This window comes from Haemaphysalis longicornis, unplaced genomic scaffold (assembly GCF_048455015.1).
Source record: "Haemaphysalis longicornis isolate Haplotype H1 unplaced genomic scaffold, Haemaphysalis longicornis Haplotype H1 scaffold_3, whole genome shotgun sequence".
NCBI classification, from domain to species: Eukaryota; Metazoa; Arthropoda; class Arachnida; order Ixodida; family Ixodidae; genus Haemaphysalis; species Haemaphysalis longicornis.
Genome location: NW_027526335.1, coordinates 9,767,462 through 9,788,081, shown reverse-complemented (window position 1 = coordinate 9,788,081; position 20,620 = coordinate 9,767,462). Strand labels below are relative to the sequence as shown.

The 20,620-nt window shown below is 52.4% G+C and overlaps 1 protein-coding gene across 2 annotated transcripts in view; it reads left to right on the top strand.

The window, feature by feature from the left end:
• Rg (A kinase anchor protein rugose) overlaps positions 1 to 20,620 on the top strand; it is a 337,821-nt gene that overhangs the window by 254,807 nt on the left and 62,394 nt on the right. For both annotated transcript variants that reach the window (XM_077702285.1, XM_077702286.1), the window contains exon 38: positions 3,908 to 4,025. In XM_077702285.1, coding sequence (XP_077558411.1) covers positions 3,908 to 4,025 — 118 coding nt within the window. The remainder of the gene's footprint in view (positions 1 to 3,907; positions 4,026 to 20,620) is intronic.

Here is a 20,620-nt window from a genome sequence, read left to right as displayed (position 1 = left end):
CGCAGTGATGCCACAGCCGGCATGTCGCAGTAAATTTGTTTCCACGCATACATTTCCTGTACGTGACACAACTCCGGCTGCCTTCTATTCTATTTTTATGCACCAACTGTTTTCCTTTACGATGTTTTCGAAACCGGTGGCCCTTGTAATCTGTGTGTGACAACTGTGGAGGCTGGGTGTTGGGAACAATTTTCGCGTTCTTTTAATTGATTCTCGGGTTGATAGCGTACGCCAGCGTCCACAATCGTCTGGACCGTAATTAGGTTTTTCTCGAGCGGGCAGAGTCTTATCCCATGCGCACCGTGACGTAGCCGGATGCGCCCGTGTGTCGAGATTTCGGCGCACATTAAGGATCCCCGGGTAGTCAAAATAAATCCGGACCCCTCCAATAAGGTGCTCTTCACAGCCCGTGGGTAGATTCGGCGCGTTGAACACCATAATCTGAACTTGACGTGCCGTGTATTATCGTCTCGTCTCGCTCAGCCACGTTTGTGCAATGGCTGGATTGACCTCTTCACTGATCATATGTACTTGTGACACGGCGGCTTCACTGCAACCTCGTGTGCTTGCCTTTTAAAACGGACGCGCCTCGGGTGGCTCGAATCACTGCCGTCCGTTTCAAATGGGTCAGGCACACTGATGACTGCGCTGTGTGCCGATCTCAGCTGTCGGAGTCAGAAGTGCACCCACCGATCCGAGCGCAATGAGTTGAGGGGCCCGCCCGCCTTCGCCCACTGGGCGAGACGGCGCAATCGAAAGCGATGGAGGAGCGAGATAGGGGCGTCTCTCGATCGGCCCGCGGAGCCGGGACTAACAAGGGGACCTCTTGGCGGCAGGAGGCGACCGCAGGATTCCGGGGCCCGATAAGGCGCGCAAGAAGTCTCCAGGGCCCCGCGCGCCGGAGGCTGGCTCCCTCCGGCGGCGGACACTAGGTCTTTGTTTTATCTGATGCGGCCGTCATGGCGCACCGTTTGTCAACGGCGGTCAGCGCGGTCGTCTTGCAGCGTCCCCGCGGCTGACAGCGCGCAGGCCGCGCATCCTTCGCTTTCGGCGGCCGCTTAATTTGCTTCCTCCTCGATACTCTCTCGGCCTTTGCTTCACCTGTGTCCGCGGTCTTTGCGCGCCAGAGAGCGATGCGCCTCGAGCGCGTCTTTGTCTCCGGGACAGCATTTTTCTTCGCTACTGGCTCGATTGGCCCGATAGAGCTTGATCGGTGTCTCAGGATTTACGGCTGGCTTATCGGGAAATGTATGCGCGGGCACGCCGCAGCCACGGGACAGTCCTCCATCACGGCGGCATCTTCTGCGACCGTCGTGCCTCCGAGAATAAGCTTCGCACGTGAGCTCCGATGAACCATGCGCTTCTGACAGTCGTTATCGCCGAGGTTGGGAAGGCCGAACGTTTCACCTGAAATAAAGGAGCAGGATCGAGCTGGCCATATATAGGTACGGTGCGCTCGTCATCAACCATGTATGTATGTATGTATGTATGTATGTATGTATGTATGTATGTACGTACATGCACACACACACACACACACACACACACACACACACACACACACACACACACACACACACACACACACACATATATATATATATATATATATATATATATATATATATATATATATATATATATAAATATATATATATAGTCAGCAGAGTATGGAGCGGACTGTTTCTGTAAATGCGAGCGCATTTTGTCGTAGGGCTCCTTTCGGGCTGCTGCTTTTAGTGGCGGCGCGTTCGCTTTCTGCAGGCTAATGCGATTTGGATGACGACGCAGCCGGGAGTCTCAATCGAATTAGAACCCCAGCTGTATCGATCACGTGATTGCGAGCGCGCACTGCACGAGCTAACAGCGACCGCCGGCGCCCTAAACAGATTAGCGCCCCGCGCCGAGCCGCTGGAAGTGGACGCGTCGTGAAACACAAGGCCCCCACGAAAGGGACCCCCGCGCGTGGCCGAAATTCGGCGACGTCAGCAACGGACCGGCAGGGTTTCCGCCTCTTCTGGCGACGGGAAGGCGAGCGAGGAGGCTGGACGGCCGCTCTTATCGGCGGTGCGACCCGTGCCGTGCTTTTCGGTCGGCTGGAGCGTTCGCCGAGAGAGATAATGGACGGCCCTTGCTCGGGAGCGAATGTGCAGTGGCAGTCGCGCGAATCTTGTGATTAAATTCGCCCCGGGTGCATCGTCTGCGCACGACCCCGAATTTCTTCTGGCAGCCGCTGAAGTGCGCTCTGCGCGTCGCGACTGCCATTACGGCACCATAAACGTTCGTGGGAGAGCGACTCGGGTCCGCCTCGGAGTTGAGTAGCTGGCTTGCCTTTCTACAAACGTGAGATGCTCAATGCGAACGGCTTTGTTGATCCGTGCGAAAAATAGCCAGTGACAGAAAACTAGTTACCATGGAATAGTTTGCCAAACGCGGCTTTCGTTTTTTTCGTGGTCTTGCCTCTGAAGCTCTTGGCAGAGTTGAAATTGGCGCAACTGAGCGAACGTACGCTGTTGAAATTGTAGCCGTTTACGACTCTTGGGGGCGAGCGTCTCTGTGGGCGCTTTACTGGGAGAGTTTTCCCAACATCTCGTCATCTGTCCCGGCCCATCCGCGTGAGAGAGAAGAGCGCGCTCGATGCTCCGTCGTACGCATGCACGAGCGCGGTCCATTCTCAGCGCTCGGCAGAACAGCGGGCTATTCTGCCGCGCTCAGCGCCTTAGCGTGCAGAATGTTCTGCCGCGTACACGTGCGAGGAAAGAGGGGGGCGTGCGCGTGGCGGGGGACCGGGGCCCGAGCGCCGATGAACGGGAACGATTACGCGCTGTGCGAGGTTCCTGTTGCGATGCTATCGTACTTCCATATGGAGTGCTTAATGAACGGCCCGAGAAATGGCCCGCCGCGCCTGGGTGGCGGGAGCCCCGCTGCACCAATCTCGCCCGCGCATCTCCGAGGGAGACGCCACTGGTGTTGCGCGCCGCAGACAGGCGGAAAAGGACGCGTTTCCAGCGCGTCCCGGCGCGAAAGTGGCGGCCACTCGAGCGGAGCGCGTTGGGCTTCTCCGCACGCTTTGCACGTCGCGTGGCCGAGCCCCGCTTGCAGGATGCAGGCGCTGATTGATGCACCGACGCGATTGCGGCCGCCCTGGCGCTGCGCGACGCGTTTCAATCTGCGAGCGCTCACTGGGGAAACCGCCACGTGGGTTGTTGCGGTGGCCCTGTTGCACGGGGCCTCGCGTGCGCTGATCACCTGGCCCCCTCGAGAGAGCCCCCCCCCCCCCCCTATTGGCGCCCTCCTAATCGTAGTGGCGGGGATGGGAAAACACGAAAAGCGCTTGCGTTCCCGTTTAAGCCTACCGGGAACAGTACATTTGTGCGCACCGTAGATCAGAGGAAAAAAGGGAGTCAAGTCATTCTTATTCTCTAACTTGTATTTAGCTTGCCTGAAAAGGAATTTTGCAGGATACATGAAAAGATCTCCGTTCCGGCCAACGAATTTGCCATCGCGCGCGAATTCAGAACTCTGAAAAAAAAAAAAAAATATCGCGAGGCCATTTTGTAGCAATAGTAGTCGGCGGTGCGTGTGCCCGCGTTCGACGGGAGGGCTTGTGTCGCAATGTTGCAGCCTTTTTCACACATCTCGCTCAGCGGCCGATTAATGAGAAGCATGAAAAAGGGCCATCACGAGCAATAAGATAGGCATAAAGCGGGTAACGAGAGATATGTCGCCACAGCCGGTCCCTGTCCGCTTAGCAATATCTCGTTCTTCGTATCGAGATTTACGAAGGTCTATAGCCACGCAAGACTGTCGGTTGTTGCGTTACTCTCTTGTCTCCAGAGCTTGCAGCCGGCGTGTGTGTGTGTGTTCGCTTACAATGCGTGTCGCTTCTCTTCGTGCCACGCTGCAGGCTGTCAAGTACTGCGACCACGTGCATGGCAAGTGGCACTTCTCCGAGATCCGGGCCATCTTCTCGAGGCGCTACCTCCTGCAGAACATCGCGCTCGAGATCTTCCTGGCGTCGCGAAGTGAGTAGTGGCGTTGCCTTCCTGCATGCTGCATTCACGCCCGGCTTTTATGCCTGCTGCGTGGCTCCCCCTTCGTGGGTGTCCGTTCTTGCTTCGCCAGCGGCAGTCTCCGGTCCGGCACTTCGGCTTAAAGGGGCCCTGAAAGGCATTTTGAGCACACTAAATGAACTAGCGCAATCGTTAGATTGGGTCGTCAACGTCACCTGTGCCAAGTATTACTCTTTTACGCGCAGCGGAAAGCTCACACTTTTGTTTCAAAGTTTGTCGCCCTTTTCTCACCCTTTCCTTCTTGTTTTTGGACGCCGCCATCTTCACATGTCTACATCATCGATTCCCTGATGTTCGTCACGAGGTAGAAATCCTGCTATTGGGCGGCTTTTTCACGCACTTCCGGCAAAGAGATGTGTCGTCTGCTCAGCATCGGCTCGCCGGCTGATCTGCCAGCGGAGTGCCGGAGTGCTTTGACATTTTACGACAAACGAAACAAGTGTAAACAAAGGCTTAACCGTTTGTATTGAATGCAACACGGCCATAACACGACATGGATTTTATCTTACGTGAGTACGTACCATAAAGAAAGCCCCGTAGCACTTCTTTGGTGCAATCGCAGAGAACGCCCTGAGCCGAATGCCCGGGTTTGACGCGTACATTTTATTCAACTTCAAAACAATCCAGAGATGCGTTTCGAACGAACGCACCGTCACAACATGCGTTTTCAAGTCTGAACCGCGATTGACAGACGATGGGTTGCCTCCTCCTGCCCGTCGTAAATTCGGCACTCACCTCGCGCGCGGTTTGCGGGGACGAACAGCGAGTCACAACTCTGGCCCGTAAGCGAGAAGGCTTTTAGCCAGGCACACTACACATACCCCATGCGAGGTTGAGTGGTACGTCGTTCGAGAAAGATAATCCAGACCATGGGAAGCACTATCCACCAGCGGAAGTACAATGTCGCATTTCATCGCGAAACGAAGGCGTCCACAACACACAGGAGGCGATGCACACACACACACACAGCTTCGGTCGCTGCATTGGCTTAGCTGCAAGCTTCGTTCGGACAATCAGCGATGCTACGACGATACAGAGCTGCGTGAGGACAACGTGCTAACCACTTCACGTATTTAAAAACACAGGGGCAAAGAACTAGGTTCATCGGAAGCAAAAAATCTCCTCCATTATAGTGCCTTTCAAATATACTGGCTACTGTGCCGAGGGCGGGCTCCAGGCGGACGCCGGGAGCGATGTACGCGGACGGCTGCCGCTTGGGGCGCTGCCGTGCGGGAGTGTGTAGGGTGCCTCGATGCGCGGAGCGGGCGCGCATCGAGGCACCCTAGGAGTGTGCGCGTTCGTCCGGCCCGAGCAGATCGCGCGGTTACCTCCGAGCTGCGTAGCAGACGGCAGCGGCAGAACTTTCCATTCCCGCTTGCGACGAAAGCGAGCGAAAGCGACGGGAATTCTGTCGCGCGACGAAAATTTGTCCCGACCATTCGACAAAAACGATAGTCGCGCGACAAAGCGACGGAATTCCTGCCGCTTTCACTCGCTTTCGTCGCAAGTGCGAACGGGCCTTTATGCGCAATCTCCGCCCCACATAAAACAAGCTCTTGCTTGTCGCCTGAGCATACGGTTGATATCTGACTACGTTACACTAGAGTGAACTAGAATAATTCTAGTTCACTCTAGTTACACTGTGCTTGCCAGTGTATTTAAACGATGTCACTAGGTTTGAAACGTACGCGCTCGGCGTGCAGCTTTGTAAACGCAAGCGGTCTCACATACGCACGCTATTTTGCTGCTAATAGAGTTTTAGTACAGCGTTTGTGGCCTTTGCATACGCTAAACGCTAAATTTTTGCGTCCCGCTACGTAAACACCGCGAGGGGAGTTTGTTTTAGTAGAGCGTCTCATCAGTTTTGCGTAGCGACACACTAATGCATACGGCGCCATCTGTCAAATGTTTTCCGAAATGTCTCGCCGGCTGATCTGCTGGCGGAGTGCCGGAGTGTTTGGACATTTTACGACTATCCAAACAAGTGCAAACAAACGCTTTCCCGTCAGTGTTGAATGCAACACATGGGTGCAGCTTGCCAGAACACGGGTTCTCGCTGATCGAGTGCGGCGTTGGTTTGCTCTGCGCCTTCCCGTTCATCGCCGCTGATAAAGAGATCCGATCCGGCGCGTTTTGTGCACGGGTTCTGTGTCGGTTGAAAATGTCTTTTTTCACATGCCGCCGGTAGTAGGAATTACAACCACCGCAAAATAACACCCGGCACCAGCGGGGCCACATCTGAGACCGCGCTTTTTGGATAAACAGTGCGCGGTGCACCAAAAGGGAACGAGCGCACGATTCTCCCCGCGCGGCTGCGAGTTCGCCGCCGATACCAACTGCAGCTACGTACACTGCGAAAGGGCAAGGCCAGGCCGCACACATGCGGCCAGGTCTTTCGTTCGCTTTTCCAGCCTTTAGAGGAGTGTCCATGGTGTCTACAAAGACGAAAAAGCCGAAAGAGCTGGCGCGTAGCAGACGGCAGTCTGTGGGAGCGCAATAGAGGAAGTACGTCACCGCTGAGGAGCGGAGCATCATGGGAGGGGAGGCCAACAGCGAAGAAACAGTTGAAAGGAGGAGGAAATACGGCGCGACGATTATGCGTGGTTTTTGATTTACGATTTCTCAGCTAATACAGGGTGTTGCGACGATAACTGGAACACTTTAAAAATTTTTCCTGAGCGATCTGCCGCTCTGTTCGCGCTCAAACTTCACACAAAGGTCGCATTTTGTGGTCTATTTTGTTTGACAGCGGGAACAACAACGGTACTTACCTGTTTATTCTGAAAATAAATAAAAACGATTTTCGCCTATGGGAAAATGGCCGCTGATTTGGACGTGCGAGCCAGCGCAAGTTGATGTTGGAACGACGGAACCACCTGCAGAGTGAAACGCATGTTTGGGATTCACGTACGGAGCCAAATGGTGCAGCAGACGATCAGAAAATGCACCTAGAAATGAGCTAACAGACGATCAGAAAGCCGGTTTTCTGGCTCGCACGTCCAAATCGCCGCCATTTTTCCCATAGGCGAAAATCGTTTTTATTTATTTTCAGAATAAACAGGTAACTACCGTTGTTGTTCCCGGTGTCAAACAAAATAGACCACAAAATGCGACCTTTGTGTGAAGTTTGAGCGTAAACAGAGCGGCGGATCGCTCAGGAAAAATTTTTAAAGTGTTCCAGTTATCGTCGCAACACACTGTACTCATCGCTTTAACAAAATTCTTGCAGGAGGAGATTGCTAATACATTGCTTTATTTGGTTACATGTACATCCATGCATCGGCGGAAGGTATTTCAGGACCCCTTTAAGAGATTTTGAGTACCCCCTCTCAATGTTCCGTATACTGAATCAACGACCCCAAAGCTTTGCGCCGCTGCTGACGGTTCAAACGCTGTTTTAACTCTTACGCGAGCTCGTTTCGCAAGATATACCATATGGTAAAGAAGCGGTCAACCAGGTTTTTTTTTTTTTTTGTTTCGGAAGACCTTTCGCTATTTACGAACGCGTGTAATCATGCACGAACCATCGCAACATTATAGGTTTTATGAGGGGCAGTAAAATGATTTTCGACAGCGGCCACAACCTTTGGTTCAACTGGACGTTTCTGCCACCCATAGGAATTCCGGAGTTTGGGACCCGATTTGGTGAGTGCGGCTGATCGGCATTCAGTTGAGACAGGTCGTCTAATTCTGTCATTGTGACGGCCCAACTGCGAGCCGGCCACGGGTCGGCGTACTCACTCGTGAGTGCCCTCGGGGGTTCACGTGTGAGTACTATGCCTAGTAGGTGCATACCCTCAACAAAGAGTGGCCTTGACGAGGAGGCATAGACGTGCTCCCATGAACTGCGCCTTCGTGGTGCGCGTTCTCGCGCGGAGGTGTGCACGGTAACGGACATTTTGCCCCAGAAAAGCTGTGTCGTCGGTCGCCACTAGCCGCGCATGCCACAAAACGTCAGGAACAGCGGTACCGTGTTTTATAAGTCGAACCACAAATGGGAGCTCGTCGTTGTGCGTGCCTGAAATCGGGCATTCTTGGATAGGCGGGATATCGTCCTTTTATCAAAGATTCAAATCGATGAGGGAAGGGGGGAGGGGGGGGGAGAGCTAACCCCCTATTGTCTCCTTCAGCAGCGCTGGCAGTGGGCGCCATCTCTCTCTCTCTCTCTCTCTCTCTCTCTCTCTCTCTCTCTCTCTCTCTCTCTCTCTCTCTCTCTCTCTCTCTCTCTCTCTCTCTCTCTCTCTCTCTCTCTCTCTCTCTCTCTCTCTCTCAGTAATTTGTCTTTCTCTATGGAACCCGTAAATAAGCTTTTCGGGCTCGCGCCCAGAGAAGTACGTTGGTCAAAATTCATGTCGGGACGCACTCCAGGGCATGGGGAGGCAGAAAGGAGTGTCGACCTCGGTTCACGCGGCTGTTGGCTCGACAGAGCCTGCAGTGCATGTTTTCTTGGCGCTAGACAGTAAACTCTGGGGAGCCGGCCTCGCGTCTACGAACCCCTCTGCGAGTCTGGCCCATCGTATAGCTCTTAAACGGCTTGTAGATGGCCCCGCCGCCAGCGCGTCTAAAAACGTGCAGATGCAGCGCGGATCGCGCGTCGGGGGTCGGGAGCCGCCGCCGTGGGCGCGTGTGATTTAGGAGGCGCGCCTTTTCGTCGCGCCGAGTGCGCGCACAGCGTGCCGCGCGCTCAGATTTACGGCGCGCGGCGGCTGCAGCCTCGTGGCGCGCCAACGCGCACGCGATCGGGGTTTGGCGACCGGCCCTTCCTGCTGCTTCGTCGAGTCTCCCTGTTGCGACACTGCGATCAGATGTGCGGCAAAGTCTGCGTGCGTATCGCTGGAACGTTGGAGGGGCTGCAAGCGTGCCTCTTGCTAGTCGGCGGCGACGTACGAAGAACGGCCCAGTGAAGTTTGGTTCGTTGGTGACGGGGGCGTAGCCAGGGGGGTGGTCAGAACACCCCCCCCCCCCCCCTTCCCCGAAATTTATACACAAAAATTTCTAATATATTGTTTTGGCGCCCGGCGCAGGCTGTCTTTCTTTTCATTCATTTATTTTATCTGCGGTGGCGAAAAACACCCCGAAATATATTTCTGCAGCTGCTCCGTTGGTTGGTGAGGTTGGGTGGTGTCGCCGTGGAGGAATGTGAAATAGCCGATGATGCGACACGGGGAGGTTGGCGTTGAAGAAGAAGTCTCTTTACAAGAATTTACAGGAGTTCACAGTGACAACATGAAGTGATATACAAGACAAAAGGATAACTGAGTTAAAACGAAAATGCGCCGAAGCGCACGAGGGTACCGCGTCAAGATCCCTGATTGAGGCCCGCAATCCCAAAGGTGACAAAGTACAGTGCGCGGTGCGCGGGTATCTGGCGCCCCGAAGCTACCACGGGAGCGAGTCTTGCTAGCGACCGCTCGCGGCCGCAGCTCCGGAGCAATTCGGTGAGGTTTGCGCGTGCAGTGGTCGCCCGTTACAGTGGTCGCAGTGGTTACTTCGGGCTTTCGACCTCGGCTCTCTCTGTCTTTGACTGTCTGGAATAAAGCGTCGCTCCGGTACAAATGCAATGTCATGCAAGGCCATGATAAAAGTTCGCCGCAACGCCCCCCCTCCCCCCTTCCTTTCCTGCCTGCCGACGGATATGGGAGACATCGACGCTGCCGTCACTGCATGCAGGCCCCCGAAACGGGCATGTTAAGAGACATGTGCAGTGTTTGAACATGAAGTATATACAAGAAAGACCGTTCCATGCTCTGCCATGGTTCGTACATCTCCACATTTTTCAGCGCAAAGGAAACTTCGGACATTTTTAAATTCAGTCAAAATTGAACCGAGATTACCGGTGTTCTTAGTTCTTACGATAGCAAATTTTGAAAAGATGAAATGCTTATGAAACCAACCAATGAAGCAAAAGATGTGCTGTCCCAGGCTCAACAGAAATGACGGCCCCAGTAGGCTGCGAACGCGAGAAGGCTGCATTGAGTAAAGCAAACCTTCACTGCGTTCATCGGAGGAGGAGGAGGAGCGAGGGCCCGGGCGGTGGAAGAGCCGCAGGAGTGGGAAAGCCTCTTACCTTTTGAAGAAGGGGTCGCAGAAGGCTGCCGTCTTTCGACATCTGCAGCCGTTTCTTTTTCTTTCTTTTTTTTTTTCTTGCTTCCGTCTGCTTGTTCCCGATGATGGTAACAACTTTGTTGTGCCCAAAACTGGGTGAAAGGAGAAAGCGGAAGTGGGAATGTTGCTCCATTCCGTGTGTGAGGTGGTCCGTGCAAATAGTTTCACTACATACCGTTTGCACGGGATTGACCAACGCCTCATAAAGCGGGTGCAGTCAACAATTTATTTTGGCGACGCGTACGTACATGTACTGGAAGCGACAAAAAAAAAAGAGGGGGGAAAAAGGACTATAATAGGTTATGAAGGCAGGCCATGGAATCTCCATCAGCTGTCGCCGAGAAACCCTGCCCAGTCGTTTCTGTTCGGGTTATGTTTAACACTGTCAGCCAGTCAGTAGGGGCTGCAGCTCCAGTGATGTCAGTGGACAAGTGAGGAAAAGCGCAGGGAATGTAACTGCACCTTCGTCTTTCCTAATTCTACAGGTTCACTGCATGCAGTCAGCTTGTTCTGATACTTTCCGTGTTTGTTATTTCGACGTCGGTATCTCCGGAATAATAGAGAGTTTTAGTATAGCGTTTTAGCTGTTGCGTTAACGTTTGCGCGCTGCAATCTCAAACGGATAGCGCCTCGTTAAGCGACGGTTAGCGTGCCCGCTAACGCTATGGGCGCGCTAAAAGTGGTGCTTTCCGCTCGCTATTCGCTCTTTCCAGCGACGCTAGTGACGCCGCGCGGAACTTCTCCGAAGCCGGGAGACGGTGATCGGCGGACCGGTCGCTCCGGCGGAGGCGGCCGGCAGCATCCGTGCTGCCTCGCAGAAGCGAAAAGAAAACAGTAATCGCAATGATAGTAATCGGCAATGCCGTATAAATAATCGGAAAGCATAGGCTGAACGAGCGTTCATATTCTCTCAACTTTCTTGAAGCTATAGAAGCTGTGGCTAAATGAAAGAGTTTTGTGCCTGATCGGTGTCTGCTGCGAAGAAAAACGAGTCTTTCGACCCACCCGTGTGTACGTGCCGCTTAAATTATTCTTTGCTGAAACAGCCGCCACATTTAATAGTTCTTTGCTGTGAGGGCGCCGATTTTGTAGGCTTTTTGGTGACCTGGTGATCGTCTTTCTCGGTTACATTCGCTGCCGCATAATTTGCCAACCGATCTTCGCTTATGTGTTGTTCAATTGGCTCTATTCCACTGCTTTCAAACATGTAAGCAGCAGACATATAACATATGTAAAACATATAAGTACCAGAGGCTGTCCAATCCGCTTGCTTTTATTTTCAATAAAGAAACAAATGAAAACTTTTTGCACGCGAAGGCGAGAAGCAAATGTGCATTATTGATTAATGAGAGAATATATAAACAGTTACGTTCAAGCCAGGTGTTTTAGCAATAACAATATTATAACTTTGTGTCTGCTAGTTCAAATGCGAGCTCTTGAATGCATTTGGTAGCCCCAGTTCTTGTTTTGCTAATAAGAATAGGCGCACTTAAAAATCTTCCCGGCAGTCAAATCAACATAACGTAATTTCAGACAGGAGATTTCTCTTAAATTATCACAAGCCAAAAGCCCACCTGTAAAGTAATGCCTGTATTTTCATGTACACTTCAATATCACACACCAGTGTATGCTACATTAACGCGTAAAAACGTCGACTTATATATATATATATTTTTTTTCATGTAATGCTAACACGTTCGTTTGTACACCACTTGATACGACGTAATGGGAGCCTCGTCTTCGCGTTTTTACTGTCCAAAGTCATAACTAGTTTTTACTACACCTAAGCAAAACACCGCAATACGCACATATCGCCCGCGCATGGTGCGCATGAGCTTTTGCTCAGTATGCACGTGCACAGGGAAAAAATGAACATGCCTAAAGTAGAGCGTACACTGAGTGACGTACACTGCAGTAATGTCCCAAAACCTAGCGTTGCACATTATGTAGCAGGTTGCTTTCCCAATGAGACGAGATTGTTTTCAAACCACTGCAGTGCGGCCTGAGCCACGCAGAGCGAATTGCCTCGCACGCAGCGCTTTTTACACCGCAGCAGACACCCTCAAACTAATCGGATGTTGTCTCGCAGTTAGCAACGTATACCTGCGTTTATTTTTTGACAAAGTAGTTGTTTCAAGCGGAACTAGGGGCTTTCAGGCCGCTACTGATGCTGGCACGCAAGTTGCTACGGGGGCCCGATCACCGTCTCGTCCGCCATTGCCGTTTTCCGCAACGCCACCTGTAGGGGCTAGAAATAGCGGATACTAAAACTCTAATGTTGTGTGTAACCGCGGTGGCCCAGTGGCTATGGCGTTGTGCTGCTGAGCACGAGGACGCGGGTTCGATTCCCGTCCGGACCGGATTCCCGTCGGCGGCGGCCGCTTTTCTGGTGAAGGCGAAAAGCATAAACGCCCGTGTGTACGAGATTTCAGCGTACGTTAAAGATCCCCAGGTGGTCAAAATTGATCCAGAGCCCTCCACTACGGCGCGCCTCATCGCCTGCGTTTCGTTGACGCGTTAAGCCCTACAATAAGTCAATCAACTTGTGTATGTCTTCACAAGATGCGTGTAACAAAGAAGCGAAGGGCGGACGTTAACGTAAACGGTCTCCTTGAGAGATTTTTTTTTCCCACGGCAGATATAATGGTGACTGAGATTGATCCCCTTAAAGTGTTGCCGCTGTTTATATCTGAGCATGCGCGAAGGCAGCGTGAGGCGAGAAGTATAAAGAACTGGACCGTAGCTGAGTATGGGGTACTCATGTGCGGCTAAATTCACTTCGTAAAAGTTTTCCCACCCCCACCTACGGCCAATTAAGTGGAATTCACGCAATTGTTTGTAGTATACCCCCAGAGGCCGTCGTTAATTCACGTGTCGCTGGGTGCTATTAAGCGCTCGTTTCGGACAGTGCTGTATGTGCTTGTCCAGCGGTCGCCTTATTCACCGGGCGTCTTCGGACGCTCTGTTTATGCCCGCCTCGCGGAGATTGTATACACTCGCGGCGCAAGACGCAGCGGCACTGGCCGAGGAAAGAAACTGCAGCGTCCGTTTGAAACGGCAGGCGCGGGGAAAGCGTCCCAAAGCTCGAAGAAGGGGAGCAGTCGGGAGGAAGGAGTTGATAAATACGTTTGTTCCCGGTCAGAGAGAGCCCACGCGAGTCCCGGCCCAAACGTCGCTGATGGAAGTGCGCGCACGCTGAGAACGAGGGGCCGGTGTTGAAACTCTTCCCTTCCCGGCGCGTGCAAGCGAGACAGCCGACGCGTGCCAAGCCACTTTTTGCGCTGCTCCGCGAGGGAAACGCGTGCACGGCCCCTTTGAGTGCAGGGGAACGGAGGCGTTGTCAGTGCGAGGGGTCCATCCTGACCGGCGCGTTGATGCAAGGCGGCACAAGGGTCTCCACGAATAGCTGCTCTCCAGGACCGGCGGCCACCGGCGGTCACATTCCCTGATCAAGGGACATTGAAGGTCGTCTGCTGTTTTTGCGGTTTTTGAACTCAAAAACAGCAGTCCACTTAGTTATATATGCTGGTTTTGAATTCGTCCCGGAACTGCGCAAATCATGCAGTAAATTTATACGTCTATACGACCAGGGGAATTACAATGCAATAGTCACCTAACTCGAAGCATTCCTACCTCATTTTGAAATGACCTTGAGTGAACGATCAGTGAACGATAACTGGTTAATTTTCGAACAAAAATAATGAACGACAAATAAATTTATTCCCAGTACTACATTCCATTCTAACCACCAAAAACGATGGTTTTCTAAACCTCTAAAGCGGCTTGGAAATAGGGAAAAAACGACCTTTTCGTGCGGCTTAAATTGCAGTAGCCGCCAGCGCATGGGGTAGGTACAAAGAAGCCGAAACCTTTTATTATGAAGCTATTCGGACTGAAAAAAAAAAAAATCGTGCTGATCTTCGGAAAATTTTAGTGAGTAACCCTAGGAAGTTTTGGGAGGTGATTAAACGCACGAAAATACCGGGTATTATTTTGAATCATCCTTCGGGAGAATTTAGCGATTCTGAATGCGCTGAATTATTCAGTGCAGCCTTCGCTTTCGTATTCACAAACGAATCTAACAGTCGCCTTCCGATTTTCCCGTCTAACATCGTCTCTGAATGCCCAGTGTTGATTTCATCAATGCCGGAATAATATCCTTAATCGACAAACTAAAACTGTCTTCTTCGGCGGCATCAGACGATATTAACGCAAAATTTTTGGAAAATTCCAAACAGATATGTGCCATTTAACTGTCAGTCATTATCAACAGGTAAACTACCAATCAATTGGTAAATAGGAAAGGTCATTCCAGTCTTCAAATCAGGTGATAAATCATGTCCGCTCAATTATCGTCGCATTTCCTTAAAGGGGCACTGACACAAAATTTTGAAGGCGAGATAACGTCGGAGATAGATTGGTGGGAACACATATACATCATCTGCAAAATATCAGCGGCGAATACAGCCTAGAACATATTTAAAATCAATTTTGAAGTGTGCGAAACGCAACCGAGCAGCCAGCAGAGGACCACGCGCAATTGTAAATAAACAACATCCAAACACGTCACGAGTTTGTGTTTGCCGCTTCCGCACTACCGGCGTTTTACGCGGGCTCGCCCGGCTCGCCGCTCCAATCGGAGGACCGGAGGGCGGAGCTTCTGCTATCGAGAACGAACGACCCGATCGTTGGCGGCGGAGGCGCCGTGATTTCGTCAGCTAATCGGGCAGCTGGCCGCGACCAAAGTTCTACAGCGATTCCAGGCACTCTGTTTCTATTACTGTTTATTACCATTGGATGCGAAAACGCGCCGGAGGCACGAAAAGCTCACTGAGCTAGCCGCACGGTCGCTGTGCAGGCGGCGGCCACGGCCGCGAAGTGGCCCAGGCCGGCGCAGATAGCTCGAGTGATAGCTTGTTACCGACTTACCGCTGCACGAAATTGTCCCCAAGTCGCGACCATAGTGGCTTACATGAGAAAGGAGTTAATGATGCGATGGCGGGTTGCATTAAAAATTGTCATCTGCACCGCTTACGAGAGCGGCACTCGAATATCCGCCGCAGTGCTAAGCCGAACACATCTGTAGGCGGACCTGTAGGCAGACCGGCCGGCTGCTCCCAGCGCGCGTCTTGCCACCCACCGTCTCGAGCGTAGCGCGTCGTTCTTTAGCCGCGGTAGCATTTGCACTCGCAGCGCCTGCGTCACATCCACGGTCGCTTTTTAATTAAGCGCCTCACGAGATCAGTTCGTGGGGGCATTCGCAGAAACTGCCGTCGATGCGGATTCGACAGTGCTACGGCGGCTCTGCTCTGTGATATCCCTCCGACGGTCACGTGGTCAGCTTTGTTCACACAAAATCCATCGTTTCGCGGCACTCGCTGAAACCGAAACTGCGACTGGCCGCATTTAAAATACCTCTAATTAAACAACCGTCGCACGCTGAAGCAAATGAGGTTTCTACAGGTTATAAGTAGGTCACTAGCTACTTATCGCAACGAAAAAAACAAGATGCTAAATTTTTGTGTCAGTGCCCCTTTAACAAGCGTGCCTTTCAACCTCATGGAACCCGTCGTTTACACCGAAATCATGCACTTCTTAGACTCTAATAACTTCTTTCATCCCGCAAAGCACGGATTTGAAAGAAAAAATTCGTGTGAGACTTTTTTTTTATTGTGCCATTTTGCCCCAGGGCATCAGAGAAATTGAAAAAAAAAAAAAAAACTCAACTCGCCCTTTTTGTTCGTAGCCTGCATGCTAACCTGCACAGTAATGTACAGACTGACGCCTTCTTTTTTGATTTTTCAAAAGCATTCGACCAAGTACCCCACAACCGCCTGATGTTAAAACTTTCTAAATTAAACTGAGACCCAAAAATTTTGACTTGGATCCGAGAATTTGACTAATCGTTCCCAAGTTGTTACTGTTAATGGTCATAACTCTTATTCTCTGGCAGCAACATCAGGCGTTCAGCAAGAATCTGTTCTCCTCCCCTTATTATTCCTAATATAAATCAACGATCTACCTGTGCATGTATCCAGGAATATTGTTTGTAGACGATTGTGTATATACCGTACCATTACTAACACATCTGCTCAAGTCACATTGCAAGGTGATATTAACCATGTGCTGGACTAAACCGGAATTAATGCAAATCCCCCTCTTTTCACCGTCGCCGCAGCCCCCTCATCTATTCTTATACAATCGGTAACGTTCCGGTAGAAAATGTAAAACACTTACAAGTACTTGGGAGTCACTTTAAGCAACGATTTAACATGGCGCGCACATATTACCAACATCATATCATCGGCAAACAAATCGCTTGGTTTCTTGAAACGACACGTATACGTCATGCGCCCTTGCATGTAAAACTGCTAGCCTACAAATCTTTAATTCGCACGCAACTTGAATACGCGTCGCCTATCTGGAGCCCTCATCAAGCATACTTAAATGACGCACTGGAATCTTTGCAGAATTGAGAAGCTAGATTCATTAATTCCTCATATTCGTACAACGTGAGCGTTTCATCTTTGAAACAAGAATGTGCTCTTTTAAACCTTAACATTCATCGCCGAATCGCCAGCCTCATTTTGTTCCACGAGTTCTATCACAGAACACTATCTCGCCACTCAGCTCCTTCTTATCATGTCGCCCGGCCTTGTGCCCGTATACCAGTACATTTGCCGCCTCATTCTTTACTCGCGCAGCCTCCGATTGGAAATGGCCTTTCTGCTGAACTTGCCACCAGTATGTGCCACTCAACATTTACACAAAATGTTACGCTCTTCTTCCCACATTGAATTGATTGATTGATTGTAGGGTTTAACGCGCCGACGCAACGCAGGCGATGAGGCGCGCCGTAGTGGAGGGCTCCGGATTAATTTTGACCACCTGGGGATCTTTAACGTGCGCCGAAATCTCGTACACACGGGCGTTTTTGCTTTTCGCCTCCATCAGAAAAGCGGCCGCCGCGGCCGGGAATCGAACCCGCGACCTTGTGCTCAGCAGCGCAACGCCTTAGCCACTGAGCCACCGCGGCGGGTTCCCACATTGAATACTCAAGCGTGTGTGTGTTTGTGTTTGTGTTTGTGTTTGTTTGTTTGTTTGTTTGTTTTGTACCCCTGTACAACTGAAAGAATTCCCAATGGGGGTTCTTTAATGTAACTAAGTGAAGTTTGTGTCGCTGTCACGAGCCGCAACTCTTCTCTACAGACACCCTCCCTTTTATGCCAACGGGCATTCTAAAAAAAAGTACCCTCCCAGGCTCCCTCTACACAACGTACACACACAACTGGCCACGCACTTTCGCCACCAATGCATGAGCCGTCGCAGTAGTTCTCCCCGTTTTTTTTAAATGCAGAGCATTTCTTAGCCTCGCCTCTTCCTGCGTCGGACGGCGTCCACAGCTCCGCGTCCGCAGCAGGTGCGCCTCTCCTCCTTCCCTCCTCTCTCTCAAAAGCAGCTGGCGCGCGCATGCGTCGTAGTCAGCCCGTTCGCTCCGTCGCGGTCTCGGCGTAACAGGTGCGTGATATCAGCGCGGTGGGGCGTGGAAGGGCGCACGCTGCTTGCGCATGCGCGCTCTCCCCCCTTACTGCTCTCCCTCTACTGCGCGCGCTGCAAATATAAAGCGGCTAGCGGTCGCTCGTGCTTCAGTCACTGCGTTGCTCCTTCCTTCCTTGGTTGACGCTCGCTCCACCCTAACGCGACTTTACTCTCCTCTCTCTACCCCAAACCAACACCAACGGAACTACGACCCAACTACCCACCCTAACGCGACTTTACGCGGCGTTAACGACCCCCAATGCTCTGCATTTACTCGTGTTCCCCTCGCGGGAAGGCGCGGGAATTTTTTTTTTAGAGTTCTTTGATTAGCGGCGCCACAACTTGAAATGGAAATTATCCGCAAACCGGCAAAGATTTCTTTTCCGCCTTGGGCCTAAAGTGGTGATTCCCTGCGTGACGTGCCAGTGCACTGTCCCGCAGAACGGGAAATACATTTTTCTAGCGCTAAATCGCCTCCTACAGTAAGCTGTTCATGGCCGTGGACAGCGCTTCTCACCGAGGCCTTTGCTTTGCGCCTGCGGTCTGCGTTGTTCCCTCCCCGTCTTTCCACGAGTTGACGGGCGCTCGTCCGGGCGTGGCAACGCAACTTGCCCGGCAGGTGCTGCCGCACGCCCGGCGGAAACGGCGAAACTCGAGACGCCCATCTCGGCTCATTGAGCGCCGCAGATGGCTTCAGTCGGACCGTGCGTAGAGTTTGTGTCACGCTTGTGCCGGCGTCTCCCCGACAACGCCAGGAGCGTGTGCACGGCTGGGCTCCTCCGCAGGGCCATCGCATTACAAAACGCGCTATAAGGTGCGGAAGTTTTCAAGTGCACTGAGCGACTACTCTGCGTCGTCCCTTTTCGGACAGACCTGTCACGAAGATGTTGCTGCGGCGTCGCTTCCGAGAGCGGCTGAGGCAGCAGTTGCGAGCAGACCCCAGGCAATGTGCAACGTTTCTCTTTTGCGGTACGACCGGAAGAAGTGTCTCCTCTCCTCCTCCAGCTCTCCCCATGGTCGCCACCACCGCGTGGCAATTAGTCGCAGCTCGCTGTTTATAAAAAGACACTCTGCGCTGCGAAGAAGGAGCTGCCGGCGCTACGGCTGATTCTCCACGCTCCCGTCTCTCAGCGGCCCGTGTACCGTCTTTCTCGCGCGTGTAGCCTCCTCTTTCGAGCTCGAGCAAGAGCGCTTCCGTCGTAACGGCAAGCGCGGCGCGAGAGAAATGACGCCTGAAGAAGCTGTTTCATCTTGAGAACGGTTCGCATAAGCGAAGAAGGAGGCGCATGGCGCAAATATTCGAATAGGCTTGACAGCTATATTTTGGTGGAGTGTTTGCCGCAGTTGGCGAAGCTCCTCTCAAAGCTCGGCTGAGCAGTTCCGGTTGTTGCTTTGGCTCTGTTCTCGAATAATGTGTGCGTCCTCGGCAGTAGCGGTCCCAGAGATCGGTTTTGGGGGGGGCGATTTCTTTTTTCTTTTTTTTTTTTTTGGGGGGGGGGGGGCAGGTGAATTAAGAATCGCTTCCCTCCTTGCGCCAATTCTGCGGAGGTGGTGATAACCATGGAGGCGTGTGCGCGTATGCGGTGCGATTTAACTTCGCGCAAGTGGAATGCTTAAAAAAACTAAAAATAAGAAACTGAGGACCTCTTTGGGGGGGGGGGGGGGGGGGCGACCGCCCCCTTCGCCCCCCCCTTGGGACCGCCACTGGTCTTCGGCGTAGTGTCCTTTTGTGATTTGATGTCCCTGGGACGACTGCTGTATCTGTCGTCATATCGGCGTTTTTATCCTGTGGGAACTGGTTTGTTGCATGTATCGAAGCTCAGCGGGGCACCACCCAATGCTGCCGCTCAAGAAGTCTTTGGGGAAGAGGTCACCGCCGTTGGTGATGGACAGAAAGGCAAAATGACGGCTTTTGGCAAGGCTGTGCACTATCACGATAAATTGAAATACGAACAACGGAGCGCGTGGCTTTCAGTACATGCCGCGCATCGTGGCGATGGGCCGCTATGCGCAGTGCGAACAAGTTACGAGAGTTAGTGTCCAACCTTGATATGGAAAGAACATCGTGCTTCCATCGTCCTATGGGCGCTCAGCACGAACTAAAAAATAAAGGAATTTAGCTGCGTGCGCAGTTTTCACTCTTCGCAGCAAAAGTTAGATAATTCTTGCGTGAGCGGGTGCCGAACGCGGTGGGAAGGCAAACCAAAACGCTCACACGCTGAACGTCGGTGTTTCCATATCAACGTTGGACACGAACTCTCGTATAAAACGTTTTCGCACTGCGCATATGCGGCCCATCGCCAGAGTGCACGGCATGTACTGAAAGCCACGCGCTCCGTTGTTCGCATTTCAATTTATCACGATAGTACACATGCAAGGGTTCGCAGTGGGAAAGCGGGGAGCAGGTTGTACTCGCGTAAATGCGGCGCTTCTCGCCGCTGCTCCTCGCGGCAGTAGGTTTCACGCTCTTCCGATCTTGCGGCCATGCCCGTCGCTTTATTTTTCGCAGCCTCCGCTGGTGCATGGCTGACACTCTCTGGGAGCGTTTTCCTTTCGCGTCTCCGCCGTGTCTCCGGCTGGTTCTCGTCGGACGCAGTATCGCTTTCCCCTCGAGTCAGGCAGCACGGGGCGGCGAGGCCCACTGCGCCTTTTCGGCCCTGCTGCTGCCGGAGGAAACAGTTTGCGAGCAGTTGGACGCCCCACGTACCCGCCGCCGCTGCTGCTTGCGGAGTAGGGGCGGCGTTGAGTTTGTCGCTTGCTACCTGAACAAATGAATTGAAGGAACGCCCTTGTCGGCGGGTGATTCTTGTGACCGTCGCCTAAGCAGCGAAGGCGGTCCTTCGGCCCGCACGAGAGGCGCAGACATCCAGCCTGTGGCGCAAAATAAGACTGCGTTTCTGGCA